Source organism: Typopeltis vanoorti, chromosome 6 (genome assembly GCF_054136105.1).
Source record: "Typopeltis vanoorti isolate ZY-2024b chromosome 6, IOZ_Tvanoo_1.0, whole genome shotgun sequence".
Taxonomy (NCBI): domain Eukaryota; kingdom Metazoa; phylum Arthropoda; class Arachnida; order Uropygi; family Thelyphonidae; genus Typopeltis; species Typopeltis vanoorti.
In genome coordinates, this window is record NC_143554.1 from 156,745,622 (window position 1) to 156,757,807 (window position 12,186).

General features: G+C 33.0%; 1 protein-coding gene across 1 annotated transcript in view; it reads right to left on the reverse strand.

Moving 5' to 3' along the window:
- LOC150106134 (uncharacterized) overlaps window positions 1-12,186 on the reverse strand; it is a 35,459-nt gene that overhangs the window by 15,626 nt on the left and 7,647 nt on the right. Inside the window, exons 4-13 of the mRNA XM_090394497.1 lie at window positions 9,649-9,761; window positions 9,389-9,444; window positions 7,490-7,542; window positions 6,562-6,677; window positions 6,001-6,145; window positions 5,558-5,613; window positions 1,396-1,514; window positions 899-996; window positions 702-740; window positions 316-443 (exon numbers count right to left, since the gene is read on the reverse strand). Coding sequence (XP_090250623.1) covers window positions 316-443; window positions 702-740; window positions 899-996; window positions 1,396-1,514; window positions 5,558-5,613; window positions 6,001-6,145; window positions 6,562-6,677; window positions 7,490-7,542; window positions 9,389-9,444; window positions 9,649-9,761 — 923 coding nt within the window. The remainder of the gene's footprint in view (window positions 1-315; window positions 444-701; window positions 741-898; window positions 997-1,395; window positions 1,515-5,557; window positions 5,614-6,000; window positions 6,146-6,561; window positions 6,678-7,489; window positions 7,543-9,388; window positions 9,445-9,648; window positions 9,762-12,186) is intronic.

The window sequence follows — 12,186 nt, forward strand, 5'->3', positions numbered from 1 at the left end:
TCAGGAATTCTATCCCATCGTATGTGCTCTATCAAACCTATCCAAACATATTAAAAGGAAATTACTACGTAAGCACCTAAGAGAACAACTGCTCCCAAGTGGGAATGCCACACTGTCCCATTTATTCACGTTGTTTATGCCCTTAATTTACAGAACGTTTAAAGTGAATATAATTCGCTATTGCTTATCATTACTATTCATGAAACTGAATAAAAAACAGCGATTTGTAATTTACTTTTATAAATCTACCCTCGAATATAACGTAGAAATAATGACAACGTAAGATTTATGAAAGAAACAAAAATGAAGACGTACCTGTAGCAGAAGACCTCACAGCAAATATTACTGCGTTTATGATACTCGCGTAGAGTTTGATTAAGTTTCTTTCGATCTCTTTATAAACAAGATCAGGAATTATTTGCTTTTCGATTTTGTTCACAACTCTAAAAGCAGACACAAACGAAGAACTTGGTTATTGCACATTTTTCGCAATTTAAATAAGAAATATAAATTATAAAAGCGGAAAATGAGATCACATTGTGATCATCGTTTCAAATCATCAGCATAAAAATACATTTTAAATATTGATTCCGAAGTCAATTTTAAGAGGTGTTTAACAGACAATGACTCGATACGCACGGAATAGCTTACAGAAACGAATGTCACGAAGTAAATGAATAATTATGCAAAACCAGCCTTACTTTTGACATTCAGCTTGCAAATCGCGTTTCCTCTGGCCACTGTGAGTAAAGAAAAAAAAATAGTTTCAGCAAATAGCTTACGTTATGTATATAACTGAATATTTTCAATAAAAAATCGTTTGGTTGATTTTTATTGTATTTGATTATTTGTAAGATATTGTCTTATTTTTGCATATGTCGAGTATATAGTCACCTACGTCGAAATATTTTCCACGTTGGATAGGATAGGAGAGATATTTTTAGCGAATTCCTTGTAGGAAGCCATAGTGACAAAGAGACCACGAGGCACATTGAACTAGAAAGTAAAATTAAGGTAAGAAATTAATGAATGAATTTAGTATAGATGATCCATGTTTTACATACTTTAAAATAATTCTTGAATTATATGCAGTATTTTAGCGTCATCAACAACGGATGTATATTACTAAAATACAAAAATTTCTGTAACAAATATAAAAGTGAATTTTAATCTTTTGATTGGGAGTATAGTAAATAAACGCGAATAACAAACAATTGCAATAAGAACCGAAGAGCTGACAGTGTAATAAGTTGCAACTGTTAATTTGAACCAAACGTGGAGTGTATTATTACATTTTGTTGAAGATCCAAAATTGACATATTTCATCATATTTCGAATTATTTGTTCAATTTTCACACAGAATGAGTATGTACTGTACAAAATTAAATGACTTGCCTTGATCTGTTTAGAGTTCATTTCAGTTAATTTGACGAGAGATGATCCCTTTCCTCCTGTTAAATCCAAGAACTGGAATTGAGGATCTTCAAATATTACAACGAAAGGAGGCGGAGTTTCTGAAGAAAAAAATGAAATTAAATTCAATTGATTTTTAGATGAAAAAAAATCACTAAGTAAACAAAACATCAGATTATTATGTTGTAAATTAAAATCTTTTGATGATGATGATAATAATAATAATAATAATAATAATAATAATAATAATAATTATTATTATTATTATTATTATTATAAAAAGCTCCATGGAGTCAAAGACTCATCGTCTGAGTTCCACTGTTATACACAGTTGATCATACTATGCCTTAAATATATTCACTGTCTCTGAACACACCACACTCTCGGGCAAAGCATTCCAATCACTCACCACACTCCATGCATAAAACTTGCTCCTCACTCCCTTGCTCACACCCTCCTTATACAGCTTCCAGGGATGACCTCTTGTTCTCCTGCTATCCTCACCCATTCTGTGCAAAACCTCCCCGCCATGAATCTGGTAATAACCTCTTAACAGCTTATATGTCTCAATCATATCCCCCCCCCTCCTTCTATCCACGAATTTCTGCAAATTGCATTTTGTCAATATGTCTTCATACTCCACATTCCAGAGACCAGAAACCACCTTAGTCAATCGCCTCTGAACTTTTTCCAACGCAATTTCATTTTTTGAAAACCAGGTGACCAGATCTGTGCAGTAATCCATATGTGTTCTGATCAAAGCCTTATACAAAGGAACCATAACATCTTTACTTCTACAAATCAATGTCCTCCGCATCATTCCCATTATCCGCTGTGTTGTCTTCACTATTTTAGTAACATGTCCCCGAAATTTTAGGTCCTAGTCTACAATCACTCTCATATCTCTCATTTGCTCTACTTCTTCGAAGATATTCGCACCGATTGTGTACTTTACATCCCATCTCTACTTCCCAAATTTCAAAACCTTACACTTTGCAACATTGAATTGACATCCTCACTTATTTACCCATTCAGACAGTGTATTCAAGTCCTCTTGCAAAGCTACAGCATCCACACTACTCCTGATAGCTCTGCCCAACTTTGCATCATCTGTAAACAACTGCACATCACCATTCAGACCTCTCCAGATATCATTTACATACAAATTAACCAGCAATGGACCCAAAACAGACCCCTGAGGTACACCACTAGTAACTTTCCTCTTCTGGGATATCGCTCCTCCATAGACAACTCGCTGATACCTATCAAACAACCAATCTCCAGTCCAGTGAACCAATCTACTGTTCAGCCCCATCCGTTCCAATTTAATTACCAGCTTGTCATGTGGCAATTTATCAAACGCCTTTGCAAAATCTAAATATACCACTGTATATGCAATACCCTTATCCAACGCATTTGTCACTTTATTATAAAAAGTAAGCAGGTTGCTAAAGCACGATTTTTCTTTAGTAAATCAATGCTGGCTGCCAGAGAGTATTTTTCTGTTGTCAACCCAATTCTGAACTTTATTCCTAACTAACTTCTCTAATACCTTGACCACAACTCCAGACACACAGACTGGTCTATAATTCAAAGCCTTACTCTTATCACCTCCCTTATGAATTGGAACAATTTTACCTTCTTTCCACTCTTTTGGAACTTGACCCAGTGAGAGACTCATGTTGAAAAGATATACAAATAATTTCAAGCTTCGACAAGATGATAGTTATTTCATAAAACATCGTATCAAGCAATTAGACCCTATATAGCTATCCACGAAAGAATTCTAGAGCCTCAGTCATAAATATTTGCTAAATAAATTGCACGTTAATATACAATGTTCTCTGCCTCGAAAACTGGAGTGAAATATCTCCAAAATTTAGTGTCATGTTCTGCACAACTAGCAGCAATGTCTACTGCGCATGTGTGAGATAATCAGAACACGCCAGTCATGGCTCTACCGCAGGAGAAATCACACTGTGCTTCGTGAAAGTCTGTTATAATAATTAAAATGAACTTTTGGAAAATTTAGAGAAAAAATTCAACTCCTAAGTCCGTTCGTCAGTGATATCGACAGCTCGAAGAATCAAACAGTATTTTAAATGAAATTCACCAGATGGCGAGAAGCTTCTTAACAGAATGTGGATAGCATTCAACACAGAGTAAGGCATGTGCTGTCTGGTCGAACAAAATGCATAATAGTCGAACAAAGTATGACACAAACATCAGGAAAACTACATTGTGCATGTTGTGGCTGTGGAGATTAATTTGTCGAATACACTTTCTAAATGTTTGCACAAACGAATATAAATTTCAACTTCTGATCAGCATAGAGACACGTGATTAGCCACAATGACTAAACGAAGAATATTTTCCCGCAGATCGATGCTAAACACAAATAACACAATTCTTTCAATAACGACACTTGTTTTAAACGATGTAGGGCAACTGATGGGCAAATGAAATGCAGCTACACAATTTGGTTCTGCGAAAACTCATATGCGATTATTCAAAATGTTTGAGACCACTCCAAAAACAAAGAAAAGCATCTGGTTTTTCTACTATACATAGGAAATGCCATCGGTAACATAATTTCACCAACTTACGTTAAAGAATTTTGTCTTCTCGCAATACAGGTAAGCTATAGTTTCGTTTTTCAACTTCATGGCGTACCACCATAATGTGGCATGATCTTGCACCCCTTGAAACAATCATAAATCAGATTACAATAGAGTAGTATTTCGAAAGTTAAGGTGAAAGAATATCACTCATGAACCATATCGTTCAAAATGGTGTGGAGGCTGAAGGCGGTGTGTATTCGCATAATCTTTATTTCTTATACCACTGCAAGATGGAATTCCGAGAGGGTCATTATACAGTTTCGCCATCAGATACAAGATGAGAGGATACACACCCATGTGTAGAAGCGCGCAGCATCACACAACTTCATAGTAAAAATACCGAACGAGCAGAAATGCATCTCCCATTAGTAGGAGTGTACGAAGCAAGTGTCATCGTCCAGTGTCAGACCATCCCCACCACTCTTTTTAGTTATGGCCTGAAAGGTTTGAAATCTTTCATCTTTGATCTTTAGAACATGTACAATCCAGTCCTTATATTAATACCGTGGATAGACTAATGTACTATATGCTAACTGCCTTTCGTGTTGGTATTTACATAAAACGTAACGCCTTTGCCAACAGCATTAAAATATTCAACAGCAGAAGTATTCCTGGCGATCAAGCAGAGTTCCCGTAAATGAAAATATTCTTTATGGGGACTCCGGTGGAATTTTACCAATCTGACAAGCAAAGTCGATAGCGTCTCAGCCATTCACTTGGCCTTTTGACTAACTATAACGATTCGATTCCCTAGTAAGTCATATTTTCTCTTCCAAGAGAATAAAATTTCAGAAAGAAATCTTTGAAACTTACCCAGAGTATACTGCGGGTTAAAATCCAACTATGGTGTGCATGTGCGCGTAAAAGTGTTTATGTAGACGATGTTACTCGTTTAGTGAGAGTCCAACACTCTAAATAATAGTGAATACATCATATGGTATTCAGTAGCTTGAAGAAAAGCACCATATGTGTTTTCTGCAACAAGAGAAACAATGCATCCTCTGACCTTCAGTCCAGTCATGGTGCTAAATGTGATAGGTCTACAAGTTTTTGTAGGTGGGACAAACAAAATGATACAGGAACAATACCAGAACAGATATATTATAATGACTTTACTTAAGCCCTCAAGATTGATTTTTTTAAAGAATAATGATGGAATGGAGCATTTAATTTTCAAGAGATTTGTAGCCACAGGCGATGTGCAACACACTATAATTTCCAATTTAATGAAAACCGACTCTAGTTTCCTACAGTTTAATTCGGTTCAAACTGTACTCGTATAAGTTAACAAAAATTAGTGTAATTCACAGAACTGTTTCTATTTCTCGAGGGACAAATTATAATGATTCTGCTTGTACGTTATAACATGTTAATAAATAGTTTGGTATAAAAATGGTTATGTTTTTTTGCTGGCCGAAAAAAAGGAAACGCTGTAAAAATCTGCTTACACTATTGGTATCTTTTGAATAACTCATTGCAAATTAACTTAAAATATATACAACCAAGTTTCGATTTCGTTTTACCTCTCAAGATTACTTTTGATGTAATGTTCTTGGCCATCTGAGGTTTCGTTGCATGCCTGCAAAGAAATGAAATTTACTGTAATCCTTTTTTAAAATTACTACGTTCATATCACCTTTTAATATTAAGCAACGTGTAATCAGAATTTATTCAACACAATTGAGCAAATTGCAAACTCTGTAATTTCTTGATGTAAGTTCTTGTCTACATGATGTAGACAAGAACTTTGGTTCGATTTATATAATACAATTATTAAAAATGGCCAATTGACACTATTTATTTCACGAAATAAAACATGAAAAGAAATACATAAACTTGACAAAAATCAGATTATAATAAAACAAAATTCTTTACATGTTCAAGTTTAAGTATTAAAATACTTTGATTAACATACAACTTGCATTTTGCTTTAAAAACATTCCTATTTTTCATATATTCGACTTACCCTCCAAATATAAGGCCCCCTTCGTTGAATTTGTTTAGTTTAAAAGTTATACGTGTGTTGCTCAGAATTCCACCCCATCCACAATTGCTCTGAAAATTTGCAGTTTTATCTTCTTGATCGATTTTCATGGGGTGGCTTCTTTTTCCTGAAAGAAAATAAATACTTACTGCTGACTATACTTCCAACAGTAAATAATTACTGTTGGAACTATAGTTAGCATGCAGTGATTTCATATGTAGAATGAGCATATGCAAACCGGTGCTACCCAAACAGTCGTATTTATTAGCCGGCATGTCCGCACGCTAACATTTAATTGCTATAGCATTTAGAAAGCCAAGCAAAGCTGAGTTGGATTTTATTTTTATTTATTTATTTCTCTGTAAAACAATGGAAATACTACGAGTTGTAATTTCATACTTATTGCATTCCAAACTTATTGATACAGATAACAGTTACTTATGTCTTATTATTAATATTTAAATATAACAGCATTAGATACGAAAGCGTTCGTAATCTTAATAAAACTGCAAAGGAAATGTATATGTATTAAAAATAGTTTACCTGCACGCAAGGAAAGCTGCATTTCGGTCTTTTTATCTCTTCTTGTAGTGTCAATGGAGCAAGAGGATATCGAATGAATATGGCCGTCGGATTGTAACACAAGACCAACCAGAAGTCTGTAATAAATGAAATAAATTTTGTGACAATACATTTAACTGAATATGTTTTTATTCATTTTAAAAGTGTGTTGCCTTCATTCTCTTCATTCTCCTCTATTAGTCTAAAAGTTATCTAGAGAGAGAGAAATTTTAGAGTAGTAGAGGAGAATCTTCATAGAATCACCGAATTTTATATAAAAGAATTATGATTATTTTATTAAAAAGATTTTTAAAACCTAATTAAGAATGATATTAAACAGAAATGTGTTGCATTTTCGAAATGAAGAAGAATTTTAAATAAAGTGTACCTTTATTTATTAGAATTAAAGAAAGAAAGAAAGAACAGACAGTTTAAACGAAACGCATACTGTAATTCCTAAGAAGATAAGAAAAGAAAATCCCAGTAAACTACGATCTGTGTCCACGGAATGGATTTGTATTTTCTGTCTTGTGCGTATTTTGTAAGCTTTGGATCTTAGAAAGTTCGATTAAGAATAATCAAACTCTCGAGATTTATTAAACAGATCACAAAGGTTCACGTTATTTAAAATTCTTCTTCATTTCTAAAATACATTTTTGTTTAATATTATTCTTAATTAGGTTTCAAAAATCTTTTGAATAAAATAATCCAATCAGCCAGGAGAATAAACTTTGTAGTAAGCGACATAAGAAAAGTACACCTTGAATATTCATATCACGTTCGATATTAAAGAAGATCGAATTCATTTCTCTAAATATTATGAAAACATCTTGAAATATTTTCTTTTGCAAGTAAAATAGACACCCATTTACGAAAGAATCTCTGATATCCAATTATGTTTTTGACTTACTTTTTAACTAGTCTTGAAAACGATAATTCTGCTAGATGATCATAACAGCCATTCTGTAAAATAAATTCATGATTACGAATTTATTTATGGATATTCATAAAACACCATAAAACAATAAGTGAAATTTCAGATTCCTTTATAACAATTTTGTCAGTTAAATTTACGCATCAATTACTTCATCGATATTGGAGCAACTTATTCACTCCAACCAACGGCCCACTAACGATTATAATCAGATCCATGAAAATACATTGAGAACGAGTTAAAAGTATAAGATAATTAAACGTATAAAATTAACTTCGCAAAGATGTTTGCGAGCGAATTCTTCCTAGATTTGAATATATTAATAGCAATGCGACATTCGCAGGTGAAGACAAAACATTGGTTGATGAATTCGAAAATCAGAGAAAACTTTCTAGAACCAGTAATGAACATGTTTTTCCAATTACACCCCTGAAAAGTTGATATCCATTCGCACAGATTTCGTCGCCCCTAATAGTGGAATTAGAAATGTACTGACTAGTCTTAGCCTACTAAAACTATGGTGGAAGGAATGTCAATCTTGTCAAAGGAATTACAGATGTACATTACGTAACCATTGAGTTACATTTTTAGCTTAATGCTCACGACTGGTCCATTTCGATCAACTTGTAAGAAGGCCTCAACAATGCCAGTTTACATTATATCTGCATGATTCTTAAACTTAAAACCGTTAAAATATCATATATTAATGGTTTTAAGTTTAAGGTAGAGCTGTGGAGTAAGAATCCACAGCTCTACACTGAATCGCCTTTTTTATTTCAGAATAAACCAAAATTTAGATCTTTTCCCTATTAAAGATATGAAGGAATTTCAGTATACAATACATCTGCATCATACGCAGCATATCTCTTTATTATCTAATCTTTTATTAAATTACTGCTATTCTTAACATGATAATGAATATGCAAATATTTAAAACAATATTTGCTCTAACAGACAGTCAGGTATTAAATAAATATCCTTGAACTAAAAGAAAGAAAAAAAAGTACAAACAAGAAGAAACATACCACAGTAAAACCTTTAATAACCTACCCACAAAAAGTAGAACCAATGTTAAGAACCATAAGAACATAATTAGAGAGTATTTATCAGCCTTTGAAGTAAAAACAGATGTCCTAAATGCAAAACTTCAAACATTTCGCTGATGTAAGTATTTTTGTAGTAAAACAGTGGTAACTAGGTTTTGTTGTGTCCAGGATACGTTCTGCAAAAGATTGTAAACCTCTTGAACATTGGCACTTTGAGGGAGGGGGGGGGAACTAATGTCAGATAATTCGAGAATCTGACTACAAAGATAATACACATCAGCTTGTCTCACAACGGGTAGATAAATTCATTTATAACAATAATAGTTACAAATCAATGGACAGTTGGTTCGAGGTTAGAAACGCTATCTAATTAGCCAACGAAGTCACTGCTCGAAATTTAACTGTGAAGTTAAAATTTGAAAATAATTGGAGTAAGTTTACTACAGAGTTCAAAATTGATATATTTTAGTAAAAATTTGATTACCGGTGTTTTTATTATTATTATTATTATTATTATTATTATTATTATTATTCTTTATTTATTGATATGTATTACTCTGACTGATCACTTTTCATTTGAAAACCAGTGCTTCCTACATCCAGAAGGTGTTAGACGCTCAAAGTGTTGCGTGGTATTTAGAATAACAAATACAAGCTTTTGTAATTGCAGTGTACTTCAATTTAAAAGTAAAGCTGACTTCACCTGAAGAACAGTTGCATACCTGGAAATCACAGAAGCTCAAGTTAGGAAATGTAATATTTTTATTATTGCAGCGATTTGCTATCTCAGAGTGTTAAAATACTATTAAAAAGGGGAAAAAAATCTTACTTCAGCTAATCCCTGAATGTGCCAGAAATCTGCCTTTTCAATGTTCTTTAATTTTCCTGTGGAAACATAATAATAAGTATAAACAAGGAATGCAGTCATAAAACTGGTATGCGGTTATAAGAAAAACATTTTAAAGTTGGAAATTCAACGAAATATCTGAATATATCCAACAAAACGTCTTTTATTTTTATTTTTGTGAAAACAACAGCTGAGTGAATGGGAGTTATAAAATACGCATCAAATCATTGCAGACAACTTACCTATGGATCGCCAACGGGCTCCCCACAGATATAGTTCTTGTTCTTCGTTTACTGCACTAACTGTCCCCAAGAACATTCCCACTTGTTCGTATAAGTCGAGTAATTGTTTCAATCTAAAATAAACACGTTAATAAAGAGAAGATAACTTTTAAAGAAATAATTTGAAATCATTACTGTTGTTCTATTTAATAACGACAATTAACTTTTTAAAGGTCTTTTTTTACAAAAAGTTAATAATAATTATTCAAAGAATTATTCTTTAACTTCACTGATAAAGAATAGTGAAGAATAATGGCAACTAAATTTAAGGTAAATGAATATTTTTCTGAGACTTATTTAGACACAGAGGATAGAAATCCTTCCCATTTTTCCCTAGCTAACCCTTCAGCAAAAAATGAACTGTTAATGTCGTAGGTAAAATCATAGACATCTGAATAAGCTACAAATCTAGAAAAGAAGTAAAGACATTCAAAATATCAATAACATTAAATAACATTAGATAACTCTGTTTTAGAATATGACGAATTTCATGTGTGGTGTATTTGTGGTTTCAATGATTTCAATTTCTATTATTGGTATCTTGCTTTCGGCTATGATTTTAACGAAGAAACATGCTTCCTTTCATATGTAAGTTTTGATTGCCATTCCTATGTGATAGGAAAGTGTAGTAGTCGGGATATTCCTTTGCATTGGTTTACACACGTCAACCCACACGAAAGCCTTCCAGATCTGTTTACAACAATAAACTAAAGTAGTGAAAATATTCACATTGAACCACACAAAGACACTATTTCAGATGCTTCAATGCTCAGCTTTACTTTGGGGGTGCAAACATTGAATTGCGAATAGAAAATTGCTGTAATTGGTGAAGAGTTGCATAACAGTTCTAAAGGTGTCTAAATCAAATAATTCATGAACATACAGAAAGACAAACTTAACATGGACATATTTTTCTTCCGACTGACCTGATTCTTCATGAGTAGACTCTCTGCAAAGACAATTATGGATGCGAATCAATTCCAGCAACACAGGAAGTTTTATTTACTCGCTGTTTGTTCAAAGAATTGTTTTGATCCAGTTTTTTGTTCATAGTTAACAATAAAATCATCATTTAGATGAAAACGTATTTCTGTGGCTTAACAATTTTGTGGGAAGCTTCCGTTATTGGGACCATATTTTAAGGAAAATAACGAGTTGAATAAAAAGAAACAATTACAAACCTATAATTGTAAGTCATGACTAACATCGTCAGAGGTAACAGCAAAAAGTTAGACACAACACAACACCAGAAACAAAAAAGACGAAACTTGTATTTTATTTATTTAATTTTTATTAAACTCGTTATTTACCGTAAAATATGGTCTTCCGACATAACAGTTCATCATTTAATCAAATACTGCTAGAATGATTTTGCATTTACACATTTATTGTTATTTTATTAACATATGATGATTGTCTAGTGTTTAAGACTGGAGTTTCCTAGGAAATATTCCAATTTATATTTTTCTAGTTTTTAAAAGCCAATAAGATAATGATAGGATCCGCTTCGGTAACAAAATCATCCACATAAAATCCATTGAAGTATAAATATAAAACTAATCCAGAGGTCGATAAATCGATCTTTGGGCCACCCTTGTGCAATGGGATTACCATACATTCTCTCCACTCCTGTGGAATCTTCCCTCTTCTGAGACTCAAATTATATAAAGGAATAGTCACCACAGCTGAACCCGTGTTAGTGTCCAATTAGTCCCTATTGCAGAATTCGTATTCTGCAATAGGAATACACCTATTGCAGAAATACACAGTTCTTCATCCAGTGAAGTGGTATAGCAGTGAACCCAAAGTATCATACACTAGGTTGATGGCTTGTAGCAAAATGACCGCTTTTTAGTCGTAAAATCCCATCTCCATCTGTCATCCTCATACCATTTGCTTCCAGTAGAGTAATTCTTTCATATTCGTTCTTTCGTTTACGTGCAACATAACGGTAGTATTCTTTTTGGCTATCTTTAGTTTACGTTGCCAGATTAAAAAAGAATATACACAATAATATAAGAATAAATAGATATAATTCTAGAATATAAATTCATGAATGTATGTGAAAAATAGTATATGTGTCATAATTTTTTGTACTTATGAAAGACACGATAAAAATCAAAATCGCCTGGATAGACGTATGTGGCTCACGAACAGGGATTTGGCCAACGCTGTTCTATAGAATATCCCTTTATGTCCCTTATTCTTATGGTAAGAACATCTTCCGATTTCTTGTTTTCTCTTTTTAAGAATCCAACTGCTACCCATCCGAGAAGTAACCAGAACTTTGAAATCAAACTCTAAAACGTATAAGAATATCAATGAAACCAATGGAAAGGACTAAATTGTATTGTTATTATTATCCACAAGAAACACGACAATTATGAATTAACGATATTGTACAGTGATGAGGTGTAAGAGGCTGAGAGCAAAGAAAAAACAACAACAAAAAAGTAACTGATATCAAACAGTCTTTTTATACAATTTTTGATTATAGAA